A 27550-nucleotide genomic window follows, 5' to 3' on the forward strand; every position below is an offset into this window, starting at 1 on the left:
GAGGCTGTTGCATCAGGACTCCATAATTCCTCAAGTTCCATCCACAGCATGGGTAGTACTCACTATGAACATATAATTTGTGGCCAGGCAAGAATTTTGGACACAAATCAGTATGTTTGATTCATTGGGCAGAAGTTTTGCCATGATCAGCTTCCACTAGGAAAAGTGGTATCACTGGATTTTTCCATATAGATTTCCAGCAAGTGTATAAAAAGTTTGGTTATAAATCAGGTAATGTCTGTGTTTCAGGCTTCAGGATGCTTATATCTGCCAGTTAAAAGTAAGTTCCTTTGCCTTCTCTTCTTTTCCATCATTGAATGACTTGATTTAATTTGGTTTGAGAATGGTTGGCAAAGAGTGATCATAGGATACAGTGCATTGTAAACTGAATGCAAAAGTTGAGAATTTGATCGAATTGGGACACTCTGGTCAATAGTATTGGGTGGGTAGTGTCTAACTGAAAGTAAATCTAACTGTTTAGTTTTAGCTTTAATTTTTAAATTTAACTTAGAACTTTAAAACTGTAAAAGAAGCTTCAAGTTAGTCAGCACTTAGAAACCACTTGCCAGCGGCAGCTGTCAATCAGCTTTAACTGATTGCTTGAATAGATGTTATTTACTGTGAGCAGGAAGCATAGTCAGCATTGGAACTTGGGTGTGACTCAAAAAAGTGCACAAAAGGAGGCAATATTGGCTGACACACAGAAGAGAACAGAGTTTTCAACAGACTGAACAGAAGAGGTATGGCAGAGCAGAGTGATGGCAAAACAGAGCGATGGCAGAACAGAGCGATGGCAGAACAAAGAGATCGCAGAACAGAGTGATGGCAGAGCAGAGTGATCACAGAACAGAGCGATCGCAGAACAGAGTGATCGCAGAACGTAGTGAAGGCAGAACATAATGTTCGCAGAACAGAGTGATGGCAGAACAGAGCGATATCAGAACAGAGCGGTTGCAGAATAGAGTGACGGCAGAACTTAATGTTCGCAGAACAGAGCGATGGCAGAACAGAGTGACAGCAAATCAGAGTGATAACAGAACAGAGTCATCGCAGAACAGAATGATGGCAGAACAGAGCAGTTGCAGAACAGAGTGATGGCAGAACAGAATGATGGCAGAACAGAGCAGTTGCAGAACAGAGCGATGGCAGAACAGAGTGATAGCAGAACAGAGTGATAGCAGAATAGAGCAGTTGCAGAACAGAGTGATAGCAGAACAGAGCAGTTGCAGAACAGAGTGATGGCAGAACAGAGTGATAGCAGAACAGAGCAGTTGCAGAACAGAGTGATAGCAAAACAGAGTGATGGCAGAATAGAGTGATAGCAAAACAGAGTGATGGCAGAACAGAGTGATAGCAAAACAGAGTGATGGCAGAACAGAGCAGTACAGAGTGATCGCAGGACAGAGCAGTGGCAGAACAGAGCGGTGGCAGAACAGAGTGATGGCAGATCAGAATGTTCGCAGAACAGAGCGATGGCAGAACAGAGCGATGGCAGAACAGTGTGATGGCAGAACAGAGCAGTTGCAGAACAGAGTGATGGCAAAACAGAGTGATAGCAAAACAGAGTGATGGCAGAACAGAGTGATAGCAGAACAGAGCAGTTGCAGAACAGAGCAGTTGCAGAACAGAGTGATAGCAAAACAGAGTGATGGCAGAACAGAGCAGTTGCAGAACAGAGTGATAGCAAAACAGAGTGATGGCAGAACAGAGTGATAGCAGAATAGAGCAGTTACAGAACAGAGTGATAGCAAAACAGAGTGATGACAGAACAGAGTGATAGCAAAACAGAGTGATCGCAGAAGAGTGATAGCAGAACAGAGCAGTTGCAGAACAGAGTGATGGCAGAGCAGAGTGATAGCAAAACAGAGTGATGGCAGAACAGAGCAGTTGCAGAACAGAGTGATTGCAGAACAGAGTGATAGCAGTACAGAGTGATGACAGAACAGAGTGATAGCAAAACAGAGTGATCGCAGGTCAGAGCGGTGGCAGAACAGAGCGGTGGCAGAACAGAGTGATGGCAGATCAGAATGTTCGCAGAACAGAGCGATGGCAGAACAGAGCGATGGCAGAACAGTGTGATGGCAGAACAGAGCAGTTGCAGAACAGAGTGATGGCAAAACAGAGTGATAGCAAAACAGAGTGATGGCAGAACAGAGTGATAGCAGAACAGAGCAGTTGCAGAACAGAGTGATGGCAGAACAGAGTGATAGCAGAACAGAGCAGTTGCAGAACAGAGTGATAGCAAAACAGAGTGATGGCAGAACAGAGCAGTTGCAGAACAGAGTGATAGCAAAACAGAGTGATGGCAGAACAGAGTGATAGCAGAATAGAGCAGTTACAGAACAGAGTGATAGCAAAACAGAGTGATGACAGAACAGAGTGATAGCAAAACAGAGTGATCGCAGAACAGAGTGATAGCAGAACAGAGCAGTTGCAGAACAGAGTGATGGCAGAGCAGAGTGATAGCAAAACAGAGTGATGGCAGAACAGAGCAGTTGCAGAACAGAGTGATTGCAGAACAGAGTGATAGCAGTACAGAGTGATGACAGAACAGAGTGATAGCAAAACAGAGTGATCGCAGGACAGAGCGGTGGCAGAACAGAGCGGTGGCAGAACAGAGTGATGGCAGATCAGAATATTCGCAGAACAGAGCGATGGCAGAACAGAGCGATCGTAGAACAGAATGATGGCAGAACAGAGCAGTTGCAGAACAGAGTGATCGCAGGACAGAGCGATGACAGAACAGAGCAATGGCAGAACAGATCGATCGTAGAACAGAATGATGGCAGAACAGAGCAGTTGCAGAACAGAGTGATCGCAGGACAGAGCGATGACAGAACAGAGCAATGGCAGAACAGAGCGATCGTAGAACAGAATGATGGCAGAACAGAGCAGTTGCAGAACAGAGTGATCGCAGGACAGAGCGATGACAGAACAGAGCGATGGCAGAACAGAGCGATCGTAGAACAGAATGATGGCAGAACAGAGCAGTTGCAGAACAGAGTGATCGCAGGACAGAGCGATGACAGAACAGAGCGATGGCAGAACAGAGTGATGGCAGATCGGAATGTTCGCAGAACAGAGCGATGGCAGAACAGAGCGATCGTAGAACAGAGTGATGGCAGAACAGAGCAGTTGCAGAACAGAGTGATGGCAGAACAGAGCGATGGCAGAACAGAGCAGTTGCAGAACAGAGTGTTCGCAGAACAGAGTGGTTGCAGAACAGTGATCGCAGAACAGAGTGTTCACAGAACAGAGTGTTCGCAGAATAGAATGATGGCAGAACAGAGCAGTTGCAGAACAGAGTGATCACAGAACAGAGCGATGGCAGAACAGAGTGGTTGCAGAACAGTGCAATTGCAGAACAGAGCGATTGCAGAACAGAGTGATCGCAGAACAAAGCGATAGCAGAACAGAGTGATGGCAGAAGAGAGCGATCGCAGAACAGAGTGATGGCAGAAGAGAGCGATGGCAGAAGAGAGCGATGGCAGAAGAGAGCGATGGCAGAAGAGAGCGATGGCAGAACAGAGCGGTTGCAGAACAGAGTGATGGCAGAATAGAGCAGTTGCAGAACAGAGTGATGGCAAAACAGAGTGATGGCAGAACAGAGCAGTTGCAGAACAGAGTGATCGCAGAACAGAGTGATGGCAGAACACAGCAGTTGCAGAACAGAGTGATCGCAGAACAGAGTGATGGCAGAACACAGCAGTTGCAGAACAGAGTGATCGCGGAACAAGGTGATGGCAGAACAGAGCGATCGCAGTACAGAGTGTTCGCAGAACAGAGTGATGGCAGAAGAGAGCGATGGCAGAAGAGAGCGATGGCAGAAGAGAGCGATGGCAGAACAGAGCGATTGCAGAACAGAGTGATGGCAGAATAGAGCAGTTGCAGAACAGAGTGATGGCAAAACAGAGTGATGGCAGAACAGAGCAGTTGCAGAACAGAGTGATCGCAGAATAGAGCAGTTGCAGAACAGAGTGATGGCAAAACAGAGTGATGGCAGAACAGAGCAGTTGCAGAACAGAGTGATCGCAGAACAGAGTGATGGCAGAGCACAGCAGTTGCAGAACAGAGTGATCGCGGAACAGAGTGATCGCGGAACAGAGTGTTCACAGAACAGTGTTCGCAGAACAGAATGATGGCAGAACAGAGCAGTTGCAGAACAGAGTGATCACAGAACAGAGCGATGGCAAAACAGAGTGGATGCAGAACAGTGTGATCGCAGAACAGAGTGTTCGCAGAACAGAGTGATCGCAGAACAGAGCGATCGCAGAACAGAGTGATGGCAGAATAGAGCGGTTGCAGAACAGAGTGATGGCAAAACAGAGTAATCGCAGAACAGAGTGTTCACAGAACAGAGTGATGGCAGAATAGAGCGGCTGAAGAACAGAGTGATCACAGAACAGTGATGGCAGAAGAGTGTTCGCAGAACAGAGCGATGGCAGAACAGAGCGATGGCAGAACACCGTGATAGCAAATCAGAGTGATGGCAGAACACAGTGATAGCAAAACAGAGTGATGGCAGAACAGAGCGATCGCAGAACAGAGTGGTTGCAGAACAAAGTGACTGCAGGACAGGTGATTGTTGTACAGTGTGATTGCAGAACAGCATGATTGGAGAAGAGGGTGCAAAAGTTGAGAATTTGGCGCAAGTGGGCCATTCAGTGCCATTGTGTCTAGTATCTCAGTGTTTAGTGTAAGTTAGTGTGTAGAAAAAGAAAAGAAAAACCATAAAAAGTAGATATAAGTAATATTGACTAAGATATGGCAGAGCAGATTGTGTGTCTGGACTGTTGTATATTGGAGTCTGAAAGCAGTGAAACTGTCCAGCGAGAACACATCTGGAGTAGATGTCTCTGCCTTGGGCCAGAGTGTGAGTTGGAGACAGTATGACACATAAAGGAGAGGGAAAAGTACCTAGATTGTTTGCTCCAGACTTCAGTCACAACTAGTAGAGAGTTGCAGTTCAGAACTGGATTGGTGCGACCGATAGTCTACAGTGAAGGGGGTACCCAAGTGAGGTAAAGTACCTTAATGTAAGAAAGAGAGGTAGTGAGTTGGAGCAGTGTATGGAGAGAATTCCAGAGCTTGGGGCCTAGGCAGTTGAAGCATGGTCACTCCATGGTGGAGCAACTAAAATTGGGGATGCTCAAGTGGTCAGAAAGAGCACAGATACCTCAGAGATTTATGGTGTTCGAGGAGATTACAGGGATAGGGGAAGGCAAGGCCATGGATGGATTTGAAAAAAAGGGTGAGGATTTTAAAATTGAGGCATTGCTTAGTGGGAGCCAATGTAGGGCCCGGCAAATCCTGTAAATGGCCAAAAATTCTAAGTCCCACACCCAAACCTGGCATTTCCCATCTTTGTGGGAAAGGACTGGTGTATGGCTGGGTTTGCACATGCGCAATTTGCAGAGGCAGCTGGCAATTTAAATCACCAACTCCCACCAATGAAGTGGGATTTTGGAAGAACAGGAATGTGGAATTCAGCTTAGAACCTAATGGATTCTTATTGATAGCCAGCATGCCCCTTTGGAGAGGCAAGGTACCCCTTTGGATCGGGTTCCGGGGAAAGGTAAGGCACTCTTTAGGATTGTTAAAAGTGAACATGATTAAGCGCTTTTTACCCACAAACTCATTGGAACTGTCAAGACATAAAAGAGGTGTCCAGCTGTCTGGGAACTGTCCAGCTGTCAAGAAAATGTCGAACTATCAAGGAAAAGTTAAGGAGCTGTCCAACTGTCAAGGGAATATCCAGGAACTGTCCAGCTGTCAAGAAATGTCCAGCTGCCCAGGAATTATTAAGGAGCTGTCCAGCTGTCAAATCTGTCCAGGAAGTGTCAAGCCTGTAAAGGTTATCCAGGAAGTGCCAAATCTGTCAGTCAACTGTCCAACAATACTAGGTGAGTTGACATGGAGCGGGTAAGGGCAAATTGTGGTGGAATGGGCATGGGTTGGCATGAGTTAGCAGTAAGTTGGTATATGGGGCAATGGTGTGGATAGAGGGGCATTAAGTTGGCACAAGAGTAGGGGATGATGAGGGTGGGAAGGGGGCATTACTTTGGCATAGGAAGTGTGGGGGCAAAGGGAGTGTATAGAGGGGCATTACCTTAGCATAGGGGGTGTAGGAGAATGGGGGTGGGTAGAGGGGCATTATGTCAACACAGAGTGTGAGGACCATGGGATATGGGTAGAGGGGCACTAAGTTGGCATCAGTTTGTGAGAGGCCATGGGGGGTGGGTAGAGAGTAGGTAAGGGGTGTGAGGTCATGGGGGTTGGATGGGGCATAGGTTGGCATGGTGAGGCATAGGGAGTGTGTGAAGGGTGAGGGCTGGAGGGATTTTTTTATTTTATTATTTTTTATTTATTTTAACAGCACTGGGGCACAGAGGCTGGCCTCGCATCCAGCCTGCCGTTATGCCCGGCAGCCTGAGGATTTATTCCAGGGTTTCCCAACCCGACTTCTGTTTCAGCCCTACTGCCACCCCCCCTCCCCGCCCCCATTGAAAATTCCACCTGTGGGCAGCTATTTTTAAAGGTTGGGTTTGACAAGTTGGGAAATCTCCCAACTCAGTAAACCAGACCCAAGGACGAAAATCTGGGCCTAGGATCGTTGAGGTGATAGGCGAAAGGGACTTGCTGTGAGTTAGGAAATGGGCAACAGAGTTTTGGATGACCTCAAGTTTATGGAAGGTAGAATGTGGGAGGCCAGCCATGAGTGTGTTGGAATAGTCAAGTCTAGGGATAACAAAGACATGAATGAATTTGTCTGTATTTACAGTAGAGGAAGAGGGCAAAATGCTGGAACTCTCAAGGAAAATAAACAGGGGCAAGGACTAACCAGAATTAACATAATTTAATAAAATTAACAAAATAACAGTAATGAAGAAAATAATGACACGAAAAAGAGACAAAATCCAGCGCCCCAGTGTTTTAAAGAAAGTAGGTGAGAACATTGCAGGTGCCCAGACAATAATCTTCCAAATTTCTCTCAATCTGGGAACTGTTCCTATAGATTAGAAAATTGTTCATGTCACACCACCATTTAAGAAAAGTGAGAGAGTTGAACCAGGCAACTATTGATTAGTTAGCTTGACATCTCTTGTCAGGAAATTGCTAGACTCCAGAATTGTTGTGAACATGAGGTTTTATAAGATGATTATGTTTTGCATTGTCTCTTTAAGGTAAAATGGAGGAATGAAGAGGATCATGTTATCTGCTTATTCAGCCTGATAAGAAGCCTGGATGGTTTGGTTATCATGGGGACACAGGAGAGCAGGTTGAGACTTACTGGAAGCAGGGTGCAAAATGTTCACACCTGAAAACAAAGGCAGGAGCAGCTGGGCTAATTGTGGACAGTCTTTTAGTCTCTGAGTTTTTGGACAGGGAGAGAGAGAGAGAGAGAGGGAGGGGCTGCAGCTGGTATGGGCAACAGCGTGAAGAAGACTGCAAGTCCTCGTGTTGAACTACCAGCCAGAATGTAGGAGGGTAGCTGGTCTCTGATCAAAAAGATGCATCCTTGGCAGTCTAAAGACTCTGAAAGTGGGCCTTACTGCTGGTAGACAATTTGGAAATTCTCTGAAGGAAGCGCCTTTTGATGGTCACTCGTTGTTACGACTCGATGAAATGGAGATGGGAACCCATTGGAATTTGGGAGTGGCTGTGGATTATTTCCTATAAAGACTGCAATCATTAGGAGAGAGTGCATTTGTATGCAGTGTGGGGTTATCAGTCATATTAAAACATTAATAACAGATATATTTTCTTTAATTTGGAGTATTAGTTGTCTACTAGGTTATGTTTAGTTAACATTGCTTTAGGTTTATTAGTTGCAGTATAAGTCTTAGAACTTGAAATCTTGTTATGCAATTCCTTTAAGTCAGTGAGTGGAAATTCAAATATCTTTTTAGAAGTTATCAGTCTCAATAGGGATCATATTATAATTAAAGAAATGATGACTCGACACCTTGAAAATTTTCAGCTGGTGTGAGAGAGCCAGCATGGATGTGTAAAGGATAGGTCATGCCTGCTGAACCTGGTTGAAGTTTCTGAAGGGATGACTAAAGTAGTGGACAAGGGCATGTCTATGGATACCATTTATATTGACCTCCAGGAGGCATCTGATGAAGTAACTCTTAAGAGCCTGGTAGCTAAAGTTGAAACCCATAGAATTAAAAGCATGTTACTGGCCTGGTTAGGAAATTGGTTGAGCAGCAGGAGACAGGGAGTAGGGTGAAAGTGCATATACTCTACTTGGCAGGATGTGACTAGTGGTGCCTAGCAAAGATCTGTATTTGGGCCTCAACTAATCGCCATATTTACGAATGACTAGATGATGCAATAGAAAGTCATATCTTCACACTTGTCAATGATACATAGTTAGGCAATGCTTTAAGTAATATAGGTGGAAGCATAAAATTATGATTAAACATTGACAGATTAAATAAATAGGCCAAACTGTGGCAAGTAGGTTCCAGTGTAGGCAAATGTGATGTCATCCACTTTGAACCTGAAGAGGATAGAACAGAGTACTTTCTAAATGTTGAAAAGCTAAAAACTGCAGGGGTCCAAACAAACTTAGGTGTTCATTACATAACTCATTACAATGTCACGAACAGGTACAGTAATCCAACAAGCTTAATGGAATGCTGGCCTCTATATCTAGGGGAATACATTAGAAGGGGTAAAAGTCATGCATCAGTAATACAAAGCCCTGGTTAGAGCACACCTCGATTATTATGAGCAATTCTGGGCATCACAACCTTGTAAGGATATATTGGCTTTGGAGGGACTGCAGCACAGATTTACCAGAATGATACCTGGAACAGAGGGTTCAATCACAAGAAGAGATTGCACAAACTAGGGTTGTATTTATAAAGTTAAGGGTTGATTCGATCAAAGCATTCAAGATATTAAGGGGAACAGATAGGGTAGTTACAGAGAAATCATTTGTTGCTGGTTGGATAGTCATGGACTAGAGACATTGTCCAAAAATTGGAGTCAGGCTTTTCAGGATTGAAATTAGAAAACACTGCTACAAATAAAGGGCAGTAGATATTTGGAATTCTCTTCTGCAAATGGTGGAAATACCAGATCAATAGTAAATTTTAAATCTGAGATTGATCGACTTTTGTTATCCAAGGATACTAAGAGATATGGGGAAAAAGCAGTTATCTGGAATTAGGTCACAAATCAGCCATGATCTCACTGAATGACAGGATAGGCTAAAGAGTCTAAATGGCCAACTCCTGTCCTATGATTTATCATCAGTTCAGTAAAAAAATACATTTACAGCTATAATTAGTAGTCTGGGTAAATCAGGAAATTATAAGCAATATTGGGCAGAATTTTGTCCTCATTGGGCAGGCACAGTGGGTGGGCCCGGGAATGGTCGCGATGCCAACCACTGCTCACCATTGGGCCCTGACATCAATTTCATGCTGGCTGGCCAAGTAATGGCCAGCCAGTGTGAAAGGCGCGCTGTAGCACTTAGCACTGCTGGGGTGGGGGCAGGAGGAGCGCAAGTGCTGAAGTTTGCACATGTGCACAGGTGCATGCAATGAAAGCTCCCTGAGGAATGGAGGAGAGTGCAAGAGGAGGACCCTGGGACTGGCAGTCATCAGCACATAAGGGAGAGTGTGAGAGGAGGACTCCAAGCCAGGCAGTCAGCAGCACCTAGAGGAGAGAGCGAGAGGAGGACTCCAAGCCAGGCAGTCAGCAGCACCTAGAGGAGAGAGCGAGAGGTGGAACCCGAGCCAGACAGTCAGCAGCATCTAGAGGAGAGTGCAACAGGAGGACCCTGGGACAGGCAATCAGCAGCACCTAGAGTAGAATGCAAGGGGATGACCTGTTTCTACCTGTCAAAACTGAAGTGTGATGTCAAAGTAAAACAGGTAGGTGATTGGTGGGTATCTCTTCCGTGTCTCTTTTGATTGGCCAAGTGGTTTAAGTCGGGAGACATTATTACAGCTGAAGAGTACAGTTAAGAAATTCACTTATAAATATTTAACATCCCAATTAATTCATTAAATAGAATTGTGATGGCTGGGCAGGCAATGCATTGCAGCTGTAGTAGGTGGGCAGTGGCGGATGCCAGTGTGATCCACAGCGACCACGTCTGCAGCAAGTGTTGTGACGAATGGCCGCCTGAGTCCATGCAGGTGGAAGGGACATCATTTCTGGCTGGGTAGTATGAGTCCAGGATGGGATGTGAGACCCTTATTAACAAGTACCAGCTCAGAGGAGGCAGTGAGAGGGTGGAGGGGTGATGGTTGCAAAAGACCACAGTAAAGTCACTAACATCCATGAGTATGTTGGTGAGCAGAGGCCAAGGAAACCGTGCAAATTTTTAAAATTAGCAAGTGACATGATGGCGGGTAGGTACTGTGGTCAGGCAGCGACAGGAGGTGGTGAGCTGGGGGCTTCCACCTTCCCTCTACATGTTGCTGCACCGCCAACCTTCATCATTTAAAAACTTACCGCTCGCTGCTGATCTGATCCTAAAACCCCCTCACCTCCCAGTCTCTGCAGCCGAGGAGGTTGGAGGCCAAAGCGGGTGTGATGATCTGTCCCTGTGCCGTTCATTCATCGGCTTTAGTTAATGTGTTGGATGCATCTGGAGCACAGAGGCTCTCCCTTTAAAAGTGAATTGTAGGTTTATTTACCTTTTTTTCAATAAAATGAAAGGTGGTGTTTCAGCTTGTTGGAGTAACCAAGGGCATATTTATAAAGGGCTTACTGAGTATAAAGTATTGGGGCAAAGTTTGTGTTGAAAAATAATTTCCCTTGTTTTTAATGCCAGTGTTATTTGAAATGCAATTGATATACATTTTACCAGAATTAGGGATGGTGGACGAGGACAGGGGAGGTGGGGGAATAAAGGGCCCTGCAAAAGGAGAAGCACCAGGGCAAATGATTTCTCTCCTGGGCTCTGTTTGCTACACAAATAAGTTTGGCAGGAAACTAGTATATATTAAAAATACTTCACATACTTCCATTGCAAAATCCTATGTCAACATTTATAATGGTAAGTATGGAAGAAAACTTGTCATGTGGTAAATAAGCCCAGCCCCAATGAAAGGCGCTACAGCATTTTCGCTGGTGAGAGAGGGTAATTGTAGGAGTTTCCATTATAAATATGGAAATAGGGATACAAACATAAAGACAGAACATATAACTTTAGGATGGTAGCTATTTGCTTTTGTATACTCTGGTCCAGTTACATATTACTTGCCTGCAGAGTAGCTGATCTGTGGTCTAACTGATGTCTTCTAAAAAATTCTCATTATACTTAATCTTCCACTTTATGCCCCTGTTTATAAGACTGAAATATCATTAGGTTTTTTTATGGCTTTATCTAGTTGTTTTCATTTCCAATGAAAATTAAGACAGAAGTTTAACAGGCAGCTGAGCTGATATCATGCATTTTATACTATCAGCCGGAGTCAAAATTATCCTCATGATGTCCTCCTGTGCTAACCCATTATTTCCATGACTGCACCTTAGCTTGGGTGGGTGTATCTTATTTCTAGTGGAAATTAGGGTAGAATGTAACCAAGGCTTAAAATGTGCATTTTCTCTCCAAGTCCCAAATTTTGACTTCTTCCATAGATATTCAAGGTTTACATCCATCAAACCATCAGGGTTTTCAACATTTTCAATCCCTGAGGAAGAAACACATTTAAGAAATAACAATTGCATATGCCACAGCTTTTCAGGACTCTCTTTCAGAGTTAGCTTAATTTCCATTTGGTCTGGAATTTATTCCATTGCTGCTCTGTTAAATGTAACACTACTTTCCAGGCTATATCCAGTGATCAAACCCGACGACAGAAAGGTTTGGTTCTCAAAAGAAAAAATCTCCTTACCTTAACTCTGGTTCTTTTGCCAATTATCCTAAAGCTGTGTCCTCAGATTACCTACCCTTCTGCCATTGAAACCGTTCCTTCTTATTTATTCCATCAAAGCCTTTCATGATATTGAACACCTCAATTAAATTTCCCCTTAAGCTTTTCTGCTCTAAGAAGAAAAATCTCAGTTTTGCTAGAATCTCCACGTAATTGAAGTCCCACATCCCTGGTTCCATACTGATAAATGCCCTCTGCGCACACTCTGTATGGCCTTCCTAACATGTGGTGCCCAAATTATACAAAATACTCCAGCTAGGATCTAACCTGATTTATGAAGGTTTAGAATAACTTCTTTGCTTTCATGCTCCATGCCTTTGTTTATAAAGCCAATGATCCCATATGCTGTTTAACAGCCCTCCCAACTTTGCTGCCACCTTTAAAGATTTATGCACGTTTGCCCCTGTCTCTTTTTGTTCTTGCCTGCACCTGCCCCTCACCCCTCCACTAAAATTGTCTCCTGCATTAATATAGGAATATGGGAATGTTTGGCTTCTAACTGCTTTATTTCATCATCAAACTATAAAATTGTTCTGTCCAAGGAAAGATGCACAAACTATGTTAACATGTATGCATTTCAAGTTAGAAATCAGAAATAAGTAAATGACTGAGAAAGATTGAAAGAGGAGTTTACCTCACAAAGGCAATAATAGCTGTGATATACAGATTCATCGACCTACAAGAAAAGAAAACAGGAAATGATGAAGACGGGCATGGGGAATTTCCATGTCAACCTGGTCTACAGCCGTAACTTCAGCAGAATCCCAGATGGAATGATGTAATCAGCTAAAAATGATCAGAAATCAGGAGAACCATATGGAAATTCTCCTCTACAGAAAACTACAGAGTTCTCTATTTTAAACTCATTTTGTGTTTTTTTTACACACCGTGACTAAAGGAAAGCAGGAGCAAATTCCATACTCCTAAACTCTCAAGCTACACTCAAATCTTCAGCTCTCATTCACCAACTAATGCTTCCTACAATCAAGCCTCCCCACTGACAACATTTGATCATGGAATTAGTCTATAACATTACCGATCTGCAACTGGATAATAGTCAATGTAGCTGCTTAAACATAACTGTGTGATCACTTGTACTGGCAATGTCTTGACTTAAGATGTACAAGAATAAACTTCTATCTATACTTCACTCCTTGTAGCAAAAGGTATAACCAACAAAAACATAGGAGGGCTACATGATTACTGGCCCATCAATTGTTTTGAAGAGAGCAGCAGTTTAATTGGCATCTGAGGGCTGGAATCACAGAAATGTTATAGCACAAGGAGGAGGCCACTCGGCCCATCATATCTGCACTGGCTCTTCGCCACACTCGGGCAGTGCATTGCAGATCTTAATCACTTGCTGTGTGAAAAAAGTTTCTCCTCACATCTCCATTGCTTCTTTTGCCAATTACCATAAATCTGCACCCCCTTGTTTCCGATCCTTCCACAAGTGGGAGCAATCTACTCTGTTTAGTCCCCTCATAATTTTGAATATGTGTATCAAATCTCCTCTCAACCTTCTCTTCTCCAAGGAAAAAAGTGCCAACTTCTCCAATTTATCTATGTAATTGAAGTTCCTAATCCCTGGATCCATTCTTGTGAGTTTTTTCTGCATTCTGTCTAATGCCTTGAGTAATTAGCTATAGTCCACAAAAGATCATAGGTATTTTTCTCCATTAGAGAGGGAGAGACAATAAGAAGAAACTTGAGAACCCTCTCACCCCTAGCAAGAATACAATTATCATCCTATCTGTGCCCACTTTATCTGCTCACTCACCTGCTCACTACTGCAATGTATGCACACACCACAAGAATTTCAATGGCACTAATTTTGCATGTGATTTCAATCGCTGTAATATATCTTCTTTTTCCTTTCTGCACATGTGCAAGAGAAACTAGATAGACCATTGTTCTAGATCCACCAAGTACTTTGTAAATAGTTGCTTGGTAGTACAGAACTTGAGTATTACTGAAGAAAGAGACATGCTGTCGAAGGTTTTTTGTCTTGCACTCAACCAGACAGATGGAAGAATGTCAAATTTCAAAGGGAACAACAATGTATACTGTATGAGAAAAGTAGTGATGAATGTTTGGCATGTCAGATCTGATTGGTCATGGTCCTCCATGCTTTTGTTTATTCAAAAAATATGCAATGTCTGGACATACGCATTTTGCCTGCAGAGAACAAGTTCTTGCATATGAATATTTGTAGCTTCTAGCAAGTATAAGTGAGCCACATTGCAAGTCTGTCTAATAATCTTAAATTGGTAGTTAGCATAATTTTTAGCATACTCAAAATTGTTCAGTAAATGCTACCCAATCATGGAATTACATCTAACATCAGAAAACTTTTCTGAGTTTTGCACACATGGGTTCGTTGAGTGTGGTCAGTACTCTGTCTATTGCGAACAGCTGAAGGGCTGTTCTGCTTGATACGATCCACCATCACACCAGCATTGAAATTCATAAACCACATTAGTCTGGTAGGGAGAATGTCTTTTTGGCTTGACAGCAGCATCAGGTGAGTGGAAACATCACTCATGTTGCCACTGCATAGTAACAGCATGTAACAGCTAGCTTCATCTGTTGCTCAAATTTTCAAGATACCTCACACATCCAGGGTAATCTGAGGTAGTCTGTACACTTTTCAGTCTGCAAGTGGTGGCCTCAGGCCCATGTGTGAGTATGTGCAATATACAGCGAGCAATAACCTGATTGATGTGGTCATCATCCCGCAGGATAGCTTTTATGCACGCTATTTCAGCCTCAAGTTTGCACAGTGAATAAATGGTTCCAGCCCTATTTATTAGATTGCTGATAAGGCAAATCTTGTAGGATGTGGAGCTAGAGAAATCCCAATGCATCTGACTCCAGATTCAGAAAATGGCAGCATTTTGGATTGCCGTGATATAGTCGTGTGGCGCAAATGTCTATGGCTTCCTTGTGCAGCACACTGGTGCATAGGTTTCGAATGTTGAACGAGCACATAAGGACGAACCCATTCATATACACCACAAGGCAGCTCATTACTCTCACTCAAGTCTAACAAATGTTTTTGTAACTTGCTTTCAAGCAGGCCTGTGTGGTTATGTTTGGCAGCCTGTCCAATGGATATAAATTTGGATCCATCATTAAGAATAGTGTGCATTTTGTCAATATAGCTGTGCTTGTTAAGGATGACTATTCCAGTTCATTTGTCAAGTTTACAAATATGTATAAATAGAAAAAAACAGAAAATGCTGGAATAACTCAGCAGGTCTGGCAACATCTGTGGAGAGAGAAATAGAGTTAACGTTTCGAGTCCGTACGACTCTTCTTCAGACCTGCAAATATGTATGTCTGGGTTGGCTTTGAGGCTTTGCATCAACACAAGGCATTCACATTGCATGTGAAAATCGGACAAGTCATGGGGCATACTGTAATATGCATATGCTAGATCAGCTAGACACGCTTTCAAGGACTTAACATTTTCACTGGTCACTGGTTAGTGACAAGATAGCTGAGAATAGAGGAGTTCAAACTCTACAAACACCTCTCCCGTTTGAGGTGGGATGTAGGAACACAAAAATTGAAGCCATGCACAAGGAGAAACTTCTCACTTTTGGAGAATACGTGATCAGACAGATTCATTATATGTTTGGCGCTGTCATTAATTGTTGAAATGCTTCCACTTGAATGAGTTTACAATGCAGGTGCATTTGAAGCAGATATTGCTAATGGTACGGTCATCAAATGAGGCAATATAGTGGCATAAATGGATGAAATCAAAAAATGAAAGAGATTTGCATACCTCAGACCAAGCGCAGCATATAGGACATAGCATGGATTAATAATCCTACAACCAATTTATTCCATCTCATCCTTAATGAATGCTTACTCGATTGTGGGATTGTATATCACTTCAGCATTATCAATATACTTGGAAATGAACACTGGCACGGCCTTGGGTCTAACCTACTGTCAGAGAAATTCAACTAATAACTTATCTTTTCTTAACTTACCTGTGAGTTGAACTATGTTGTTGATATCCCAAATTTGATCCTTGTTGTACCTCTATTTCTGGAATACAAATAGCTGCTTGACAGAATGTGAGTACTGCTCAAAAAAGAGACATACTGTCGAAGATTTTTGTCTCGCACTTATCAGGACAGACACAAGGATGCCAAATTTCAAAGGGAACAACAATTTATACTGCATGAGAAAAGGTGCAATGATTGGTTTATATATATCCAGACATTATGAATAAAAAAAGCATAGTGGACAATGCTCCCCAGCACATTCACCATGGCAATGTCTTGATCATTCAGAGCCAACTTGCCAACCAATCAGCACCCCTTTTCTTATGCAGTATAAGCTATGGCATGACTATATTGATGAAACACATATCATTCTTAATGATGGATCCAAGTTCCGATCCATTGGCCCGTCGCCAAGCACGACCACACCACCCTACTTGAAAGTAAGTTACAAAAATGTTTGTTAGACTTTTGTAAGAGTAACAAGCTGCCTTGAGGTGTATATGATAGGATTTGTCCTCATAGTTCACTACATCCACATATGTACAGACTTCCCAAGACACACAAAAATGATGCCCGATTATGGTCTATTTTATCTATGATTGGCTCTGCACAACATGAATTGGTCAAATGATTGAGTGAGTTGCTACAACCAGCTTTGAATAAGTATTCCACATACATGATGAAGGAATCCTTTATTTTTGTGAAGACTACACGTGACTTGCAAATCAACAGCTTAACCTTGTCTGTGTGTCCATGCAACATTGTGAGCCTATTCACTAATGGGCTGCTTAAGGAAGCCACAGATATTTGGGCAGCAATCCTAAATGTGTTAAAAATTACACTAGCAGTCAATTTAAGATTATCAGTTGGGCTCACAATATAGCTCACTTAAGCTTGCCAGAAGCTACATATATTCATATGCAGCAACATGACCTCTGCAGACAAAAGTAATATGTCCAGACATTGCATTTTTTTTAATAAACAAAAGCATGGGGCACAATAATCCCTGGTGCATATGGCATGGCAACATCTCAAACCAATCAGAGCCAACTTAACAACCAATCAGCACCCCTTTTCTCATGCAGTATAAATTGTCATTCCCTTTGAAATTTGGCACTCTTGTGTCTGTCCTGATTGTTAATCGGATCCAAACTAGTTTTTAAAGCTGAAACAAAGACATAGAGCTTTTCTGTATTGAGAGAGTTTATTCACTTGTTTCATCCCACAGCTCTCCTCCCACACACCCCAGTGCCCCAGCTACTCCCTATTTACGTGTGCTCAAAGACAATTAATACCCATCACCGGTTTCTCTTCACCTTAAGAATGTAATTGGCAAGATACAAGATAGTAACACTGATGAGTGCAAGACAAAAAGCTTTGACATCATGTGTCTTTTTTCAGCAATACTTTGTAAATGTTCCCTAGTTCTACTTACCTAAGACCTAGCTCAGACACATCTTCAATAGGATTTGTTTGGGGACAGCAACAAGGGCACATGAGCTAACTCAAAGCATAGCTGAAGAGGTAAAGGTGAAGATAAAGCAAGAACATTAACCCATTTGCTGAAAGATCTAGGGACACCAACCTCAATGAAACTGCCTTAAAAGATGTTTTCTGAGCAAAGAAATAATGATAAAACAACAATGTGCCCTTATATAGCATCTTTAATATAGAAAAAGCACCCCAAGATAGGTCACAGAACTATAAGCAATACTGACATAGTTAATTAATAAAAAAAAGTGACCGATGGAGTTCAATGTGATGAAGTGTGAGATCAATCACTTTAGATACAACAAAGATAAAGTAGACTTTTGCTACACAGTGTGAGGATAGGTAACTTAAATGTAAGATTTTGATAATAATACTTATTTTTAGAGTTCTCTGTTGCTCTGAAGTAACATTTATGGATTTTACCTTAGCCACCTTTTTAAACAGCTCAGTTTCAATTTCTGCTAGTGAGACAATATAAAGTTAGGGCAGCTGTTTGCGAGGAACTATTGTTAATGGATTTTATTACTTTACCGGTACTGAAAAGTCTGGGTTCAATTAATTCTATTTGTTTTAGTTACATTGTGCAATTGCGGACTTCTTTGTCAGCTTTAAAGGAATAAACAAAAGGTTAGAACTCAGCAGAGCAAACTTAGGATGACACCTTATATTTAAACACAGCCACGTATTCTTAGGTTTAATTGATTAATTATATCTGTAGGACAGAACATCTGTAATAGAGGATAACCCTTCTTGACATTATGGTGGAAAGTGTTATTAACATTTGTTCTTAATGGCTTTAGTATTCATGGGACTTGAGTTAAAATATATTGATGTGAATGTTTAAGCTTGGTTGTGTTATTAATAAGTGGGGTAACATTGTTTGTACAACTCTTCTGTATTTACAAGGATGTGTCATTTGTTTACAATGGAATGTACCTCCGGAGGTTCCGGGAATAAGGGATGGACATTTATCTTAGTCTACATGACTCTAGCTACAGAGGTGGGATAACATAGATGACGCTCACCCCAAGCCAATAGGAGGGGTTAATTTGGACTATTTCCAAATAAGGAATGAGAAGTAGGGATAAAAGTTGGAAAATCAAAGTCTTCATTGGCTTAGTTTTATCATGGCTTCTGTGGTATGATTCTTTTGAGTCACAGTTCGATGTAACATCACTTCAAAAACAGAAGGAGGCATTGGCCTGTGCTTTGAGAAATTTCCACTGTTCACTGTTTTTAATAAGAATATATAAAATCTTGCTCAATAAATTCTACTTGATTCATAAATACTATTTATCTGCATCTTGTTAGGTCAGACACAACTGAGGACCCCTTGTTAGAAATTAAGAATTCAGAATTTAGATATTTTAAGTAAAAGGGTTTTATAACTCAAAGCCCCTGGCACTTACACAAAGGAGCAAAGGGATTTAAGTGCCCATGTAAACAAATTACTAAAGCTAGTGCACTAGAGGAAGTAATTAAAAGATCCAACAGAAGTTAGTCTTAATCTCAAAGGGGCTTGAATAAGAGGAAGATCTTATACTTCAGTTGTACAGAGCTTTGGTCAGACCCATCTGCGTTCATCTTTGGGCATTGAACCTCAGAAATGATGCACTGAAATTGGAATGGGTACAATGCAGAATCACCAGTGTGACACCAGGGTTTAGGGGGGTAAATTATGAGGACAAGTTGTATAAACTTGGCTTGTATTCCTTTGAGTTTAAAAGATTGAGGGGTGTTTTGATTGAGGCCTTTAAAATGATTGAAGAATTTGGTAGAGTAGATATAGAAAACATTGTTCTCTAATTGTTCTGATGAGGATTCCAAAACAAGGGGGCACAATCTTAAAAATAGCTATGCCATTTAAGAATGAAATTGTGAAGCATTTTTTCACAGAGAGGGTAGAATGTGGAATTTGCTTTCTCAAAAGGCTGTGGACACTGGGACAATTGAAATTTACAAAATGAAGCTAAGTAGACTCTTACAAAGGCAAAATATCTGAAATTTTTAAAAAGCTGGAAATACTTAGCAGGTCAGGCAGTATATGTGGAGAGAGAAACAGAGTTAATGTTTCAGGTTAATATTTTCTGGTGAAAGGTCACGGGCTTGAAACATTGACCAGGATTTTACTGGCCCTGGGAGGCAGGCTGGAAGGTACTAGGGCAGGGTGGGCAGGGGAAGCCTGACACAGTCCTGCTGCCAGGGCATTTTATTTAGTCTGGGACTTGGTGTTGAGTGACTGTATACCCGAAGGAGGGGGGTGGTCAATTTACATAATTAAAGAGGCAATTAAAGGCCATTTTACTGTATCACCAGCATTTTGCCAATGGCAGGGTGCTGCATCTACCGTAGGGAGGCTACCAGCTAAATGAGGCAGCCTCCCAGTGGAAACTCACGGGCGAAGGTTTAATGCAACAAAGAGGGGAAGGCAAGCTCTGCATCCACAACAAGTTGACTCTTAGACATTTATATATGGCACAGAAGGAAGCCATAACTACACTAATCCCATTTTCCAATGCTTGGCCCATAGCCCTGGAGGCTACAGCAGCACAAATGAATACCTAAATACCTCTTAAATGCTATGAGAGTTTCCGACTCAACCACCCTTTCAGGCAGTGAGTTCCAGACTGCCACCACCCTCTGGGTGAAAGAATTTCTCCTCAACTTCCCTCTTAGCCTTCTACCTCTTACCTTAAATCTATGGCCCCTGGTTATTGACCCCTCTACTAATGGAAAAAGTGCCTTCCTATCCACCCTATCCATGCCCCTCATAATCTTGTGCACCTCTATCAGGTCTCCTCTCATCCTTCACTGCTCCAAGGAAAACAACCCCAGCCTATCCAATCTTTTCTCATAGCTCAGACCCTCCAGCCCAGGCAACATCCTGGTAAATCTCGTCTGCACCCTCTCCAGTGCAATCATATCCTTCCTGGAAGGCTTCCCCTCTGACACTGGGCCCCATCTTTTTCTTTCTATAATTAGCTGGAGTAGGCCCCAAGTCTCCTGCTTTGCTCAACCTTGACCATCAATTCTGATGGCACCGCTGAGACTTCAGATCTGCCCGCCCCTCTTATTGAACTGGCAGCATCAGGAGCCTACCCTCTGTACTTAATTGGATGGTGGGCCCACAGATGGGCAATAAGGAGGCTGCCTATAGTAAAATTGCCAAGGAAGTCCCATTGCCAGCAAGTGCAAGCACAGCGCTGACCTTCTTATCTGATGTTGGGTTCCTAACTCCCCTTGTAAAATTCAACCCCTTAACTTTGCTTCTGAATAACTCAAATCTCCGTTTCAAAATCATCACACACTTCTGCAATAAATCTTCAATTGAATTCAATTAAAAGAATGATTTTATTAAATATTTTTCAGTGCAAGAAAATCAATTGAAATTGTTTTTATTAATTATTTTGTCATTTGACACTTTTTAAATTGCACAGTTCAGTTGAAACATATTGAAAAGAAATGATTAGGCTCTAAGTATAGAGAATTAATCCCTGGTGTCAGAAGATAAATTCAGAGGAAAGAGGGGAGGAACTGGAGGCCTTGAAAAGAGGCGATTGACAGAAGACCTTAGATAGAGATATGCATGATATTAAGTTATCAAGAAAAGGTAAATCCAGGCTACTGCTTCAAACTAACTCAGGACAGCAGGACAAATGGTGAAAGATAAAATTAGGATAGAGATCAGGGGAGTTGCTTATTATAAAAAGCGATCACCTTATAAACAATCTCCTGGGTAGGATAACAGAGAAAGACAAAAATAGTTATTCAAGATCCTAGTCTGATACTGTAATAAGCTGAATGCAAATTTCTTTTTAAATAGATAAGCTAACTTGGGCTGATTGACTTCTCTCATTTATATTTATCTTGTGCAATCTTGTATTATAGGCTAAACATTTTGCTAGTGAGATCCTGCTAAAGTGATGGCCGACCATCTCAGTCAGAAAAGCTTTCAGTCAAAAGAATATTTGTAGATATCTTTCTTTCTGCCTTGTGTAGTACAAACTATGTGGCTCATGAGGAAACAAAGACCTTTACAATCTCGAGCTTTGCCTAACAAAGCACCCTACTTAATCATTCACATCGCTACTGAATCTTTGGTGTTTGTGCCACATGATAACTTTACAGCAAAGGAACAAAAATGTCATGCTGCAAACAAGTCAGATTCTCGTTCATTTTGGAACTTCAAAGCTCTGTGTGGATTTTTAATGGGATTTAACTATAGCTGTCTGATGTGGGTCATTTTTCGTGGCAACTTCCCTAAATAAACATTTGGGTGCATTGCAGATGCCGTGATCTTTTCTGACCTCTATTTAGCTTTATTGGAGGCAAATACCATTTGGCTGTGGCTAAATGTAGGTTGCCCTCAAGACAAGCAGAAAGCTGCATTTGCCAGGCCATTTATATTTTTGTTCCCTGTCTCCTCTTTAGACTATGTGCTCAGGAGGAAGTAATCTGGCAGCACAAGCATGAGATGCTTCCCACAGTGACCTGGATCTCGGGTTTCTCTCAATTAGTTTCACAGTGACTGAAAGCAAGCCATTAAAAACAGTCCTGCTGATATATTAACCTAAATTTTTAACATCGCTGTTAAAATAGTGGGCAAAGGAGTTTCTTGCAGAGATACAGGTCTAGAAATCGATAGATACCGAGCCCAATTTACTGCCATAGAACAGATGCCAAAGTATTTAATTTGGCAGCCAGTGTGCATTCTCACATTTTGCTTTGGAATTGACCATCATACTGGCAAAGGCAGAAAAAGAGAACTGAGAACGTTGCTCCAAAAGGTGCTATGTCCCTTACATATGCAAACGAGGAACCTAATAGCTTTTTGAGGACCCTTTAACAAAATTAAGTCTGCCCCAAAAACGCCACCTGTGTTCAGGAATAAGTTATATACCTGTGACCTATATGGGACTACTGGAGGATGCCACCAATAATCTAAGTTTGCTAAAAATTATTTACCTGCTTGTGGAACCAGGTGGAGCAGGACTGCTTCTCAGGGCTTGAAGAGTGCAAAAGATGGTTGCCAGCTCCAGCTTGGCTTCCTCCCAATCACTTCCTATACTCGCCAGATTGTGGCCTTCTCTCTCTATCGTGCTTTCCTTCCAATTACTTCCCTCTCCAAATCACCCTTCTCCTTTTCCATCTCACCTCTCCTCCCTCTTGATTGTTCTGCCTGTCCCATTCACCTCCCTTGAGGTTTGCTGCACTGAAATCCAATGTGGTCTGTTTGTGAGTTGTCTGGTGATACAGTTCACCACTCTCATTTAATGAGCTTTGAGACCAAATATTGCTATACCTCGAGCCTACCTGTTACAGTGTAGGGATCCTTCCCGGCACCCAGCTTGTGCTGGCCTACCAATTTCGAGGACATTGAGAATGCGCTGATATGCATACAGTTGCATTTCAATGCTTATGCCCACAATATCCCAGACAGTATTATATTGATAAATGATGGAATTCTTGTCATAGTTCAGGGGAAAAAATTTAATCAAAATATTATTAATTATTTTGTAGTTTCCTTATTTTCTACACATGACCTCTGTTTGTTCTCCCAAGCAAATGGGCAGGAAACCACCAACTAGGTAGATAATGGAGGCATGAGGCAATTTCCCTCCTTCACTGTCATGAAGAACTGAAGGACTGCTTGGTGCCTTCAATGACTATACTCTGAGATACTGGTGCATGAATCACAAAAGTTTAGTATGCAGATACAGCAAGTAATTAGGAAAGCCAATTGAACGTTATCGTTTATTGCAAGGGGAATTGAATACAAAAATAGGGAGGTTATGCTTCAGTTGTACAGGGCCCTGTTGAGATGATATCTGGAGTACTGTGTACAGTTTTGGTCTCCTTATTCAAGGAAAGATATAAATGCGTTAGAAACAGTTCAGAAAATTCTACTTGACTAATACCATGGGAGAATGAGTGGGTTGTCTCATGAGGAAAGGTTGGACAGACTAGGCTTGCAACCACTGGAGTTTAGAAGAATAAAAGATGACCTGATTGAAATCCTTAAGATCCTGAGGGGTCTTGACAGGGTAGATGTGGAGAGGATGTTTTCTCTTGTGGGAGAATCTAGAACTAGGAGCCAACTGTTTAAAAATAAGGGGTTACTTATTTAAGACAGAGATGAGGAAAACTTTTTTCTCTCAGAGGGTTGTGAGTCTTTGGAACTCTTCCTTAAAAAGCAGTGGAAGCAGTCTTTGAATATTTTTAAGTCAGAGCTAGATAGATTCTTAATAAGCAAGAGGGCGGAAGGTTACCAGGGGTAAGCTGGAATGTGGAGTCGAGGTTACAATCAGATTAGCCATGATCTTATTGAGTGGCAGTGCAGGCTTGAGGGACTGAGCGGCTTACTCCTGCTCCTAATTCAGACGTCGTATGTATGTTCATATGTTCCTCTGAAGGGGGAAACGAGAAACTATATCCTACTGTTGCTTGGTATGGCATAGCATGGTAGAGTTGAACAGGTTGTCTTGCTATGCGAACACAAATTAAGTTTGACTTTTGTCAGTTTTTATAACAAGATTTAAGTGCTGCAAACATGACTAAACTTTACAGAGAGACTTCATGCTGTCTGGCAACTTCTCCTACCGACTGCATAATACTTGCCAAAAAAATAATCATTTGAGTTCCTTCAGAAACACCACACAAAATGGAGCCTTTACCGATCTTTTTCATGGAGGCAATTTTCTGAATGTCGGGTGGGCCTGTTGGGAGCAGGCGCGGGCAGGTGTGGAGCCCATCACTGCCCATGATCAGTTGCACGCCGCCATTTGCACGCATGGGCCAATTAAATCAAGGCCTGCCCAGCGTGACGCATGGCCGGTAGTGCTCAGCACTACCTGTGCGGGCGGGGGCAGGAGGAAGAGTCAGGGCCTGCGCTCTTTCACACATACGTGTGAAAGAACACAGAAATCTCCCCGAGGCACGGAGCTGCCTCGGGGAGATTAAGTTCATATTGAAATTTTTAAATAAAGAGAGATAAAAATTATTTACACATATCACCTCATGTGACAGTATCACATGAGCTGGGACATGTTTGTCAATTTATCAGAATTTATTTACTGATATTATTAAACCTTCAGAAAACCTTATCCTGCCTTTGGTTGAGGCTTCCTGAGAAACATGAAGGCCACTTGGGCTCTTCATCTGCCCGCCAACCTTAAGGTTGGATGGGCAGTGCTGTTAATTATCTTAATTACTTCCTTAATGGCCTTTGACAGTTCAGCGGGTGCACAGCTGCCTCCGGCGCATGCCTGCCAAATGAAAGAACTAAATGATGCGCATTGACGTCGGGACGCATGCCCAGCGTCACCACATGTCATTTTACATGTTGGCGTGCCGGGCCCACCCCGCATGCCGACATCAAAATTCTGGCCCGCAACTCTGCTGACAAAACTTGAGCACCCTCGAGAAATTATTGAATCAGTGAGATACAAGCAACTAAAAACAGTTTTCAGTCTATATTACTTCAAAGTACATCTCAAGGCACCAGGGAACAACAAAGTGTTTTGTTAACAATTTTCGTTAAATTACCATGATTGTACATTTATGTACAGTATGCACTGGCCTTAGCACATCAGAATCATAATTAAGTAGCTTGAGCTAATGGCCCTTGATAATGCTAAAAATTTGAAGGGCTGCTTCATCATAGCTGATCCACAATGATTGTTGAGAAGCCCCCTCCATCTGTAAACAACTTTATTTATTCTGAAGATTTTGTTAAGAATGCCACCCATCAGAGGTAATGGTAATAATTGCACCAGGGTGTATATAGGCTGCAAATGTGCCATAAAATCAATATATTTACACTGTCTGGCCTCTGATAATGATTAATATTATTCTTGACCTCTCGAACAAGCTCACCAAAATCCTGTCATACCATTAGTGAAATGGAAGGGGCAATTAGACGAAATACCAGGGGATTTGTACAGTATTAAATTGTGTAAATCCAGTGGCAATAAGTCAGCACCAAAGTTAAGCCTAAGCAGTTTAAACTGCTATTGCTAGAACAACATTTCTACATGAAAAGATCCACGTGTCATTCCTGCCTTGAAAATCATCTACTTATATAATTGCCAGTAATTGAATTATTGGGGGTCAGAGGGAGGTCATGAACCACCAGTCAATTTGAGGTTGGCTAACATGACTTTAAAGGGCCCCTTCCATTTTCTCTCAGGAACCTGGGTCACTTGTCCTTAGCCTCCGGGTTTGGCCTGTAAGCCTATGCAGTATCCAGCTCAACATTTGGACTGATTATGCTGCCATTCCCCAATTTCTCCAATTTCAAACTCCATTCCCTTCATGCCAAGTTGGCTAAGTCATGAGTTTCACCACCACCTTTGCCCTCAGTCAGTCAAATCTAGTCTACCACAGTTATTTCACAGAAAGTAGATGTTGTAGAAGGCACTGTGAGCAATAACAATCAGTGTTAAAACAGAAAAGCACATTCAATATGACATAGAATACCTAAGCTTCTACCTTTCCATGGTTCATAGAACGTTGAGGAGTTCGAACTCGGGGGACTGTTGCACCTTTGCCCCTGGAATGAGACAGGTTTCCTAGGATAAAATAAGATAATAGGATGAAAAGATAATCATGAAGATAATAAAATGATATTTAACTTGTAACAAAACAGAAAATTCTGGAAATAATCCACAGGTCAGGCAGCATCTGTGGGGAGAGAAAGAGTTAATGGGCTGAGTTGTTCTGGGGTTCGGGAACCCAATGTCACTTGCAGGATGCAATCTTCATATCACATCAGCATCTGATGACTCACATGATTTTCAACAAGAGTGAGCCAGAAAGGGAGCAGTGCAAGAGTGGTGGGAGGATAAAAGAGTGAGCCAGAAAAGGAGCTGCTCTTGATGCAGTCTCCTCCACATTGGAGAAACTGAATGCAGATTGCGTGACCACTTTTGTGGAACACCTCTGTTCAGTCCACACACTTGACCATGAGCTTCCGGTCACCTGTCATTTGAATCTCCCCATCCCACTCTTACTCTGACCTCTCCGATCTCATCTCCGACACTGTTCTAATGAAGTTCAATGTACATCTTTTGATTAGGCATTTTACCGCCTTCCAGACTCTGAGTTCAAAAATTTCACTGCCCCCCGCAGATGTCATGTTTTCAGACAGAAGCTGTTGGGAATGATCCTGTTATTTCCATTTATCCCTCCTCTAGACTAACTTTTTGTTCCTGTACTTGTTCCTTTGCCCTTCCCAATGCCTTGAACCATCATCTTTTTGTCATTTGATCTCTCTGCCTTTCACCCAATCACAAGCCTTCCCTTTTGCTCTTTTCCTCATACTGGTTACCCACTTTCCCTGCCTCTGTACTGGCTTAAAACCTGTAACAGCAAAACCTTTTCCAATCCTGACAGGTCATTGATATGAAACATTGGCAGAATTTTCTGTGCCTGTTGACATCGGGTGTCATGGTGGGCGTGAGCGGACAATGTGGCAGGAATGCCAAAAATCATTTTCACGCTGTCATGAAACATGTTTGCAACCATCCACTCTGCCCATCAATAGCGGGCCGCCTTTCCTGCCGCCAGACGTCGGGAACTTCATTGTAATACATCTGCATCTCATTATAAGCCCAGTTCGCTGGAATCATCCCCACACGCTGGATCATCCGAGCACGTCGACATGATTGCACACTTACAGGTTTCACAACAGCATTTATAAAGCGTACAGCTGGTGAGCTATATAGTAACACTGCGCAGCGCACACAAGGGTTGCCTGTTGGACTTCAAGGTTGAAGCGCCGTGCATTCAGGCGAGGGCACAGGCAGATCACTTTTTCCCAGCTGGCTGACAGTCCCTGGCCCAGGACTGCCCTGAGGTTGGGGCGAGCTGGTGCAGGGAAGGACTGCCCTGCAGTCGATGGTAGTGCACAAGCACATGTTGGGGGGTGGTGGGGGGAGGAAAGCGGCCACACATTAGGGAAAATTTGTAGAAAGTCCATTCCTCTGCAGCTGAGACTGCAGATGCAGCCACATTGACATGTGTGGAGACGGACCTTTAGCTTATCTGCCCAGTCAAGCAACCCCAAGTCCTGAAAGTGCCACCAAATGCTCCAAAGTTTTTCACCCCTCAGGCAGAATGCAAACTAATGAG

General features: G+C 42.5%; 1 protein-coding gene across 1 annotated transcript in view; it reads right to left on the reverse strand.

The window, feature by feature from the left end:
* Positions 1-27550, reverse strand: part of myo3a (myosin IIIA) — a 611422-nt gene that overhangs the window by 188577 nt on the left and 395295 nt on the right. Inside the window, exons 22-24 of the mRNA XM_041183939.1 lie at positions 25910-25989; positions 12541-12582; positions 11637-11663 (exon numbers count right to left, since the gene is read on the reverse strand). Coding sequence (XP_041039873.1) covers positions 11637-11663; positions 12541-12582; positions 25910-25989 — 149 coding nt within the window. The remainder of the gene's footprint in view (positions 1-11636; positions 11664-12540; positions 12583-25909; positions 25990-27550) is intronic.

The sequence above is a fragment of the Carcharodon carcharias genome, chromosome 3, assembly GCF_017639515.1.
Source record: "Carcharodon carcharias isolate sCarCar2 chromosome 3, sCarCar2.pri, whole genome shotgun sequence".
Lineage (NCBI taxonomy): Eukaryota > Metazoa > Chordata > Chondrichthyes > Lamniformes > Lamnidae > Carcharodon > Carcharodon carcharias.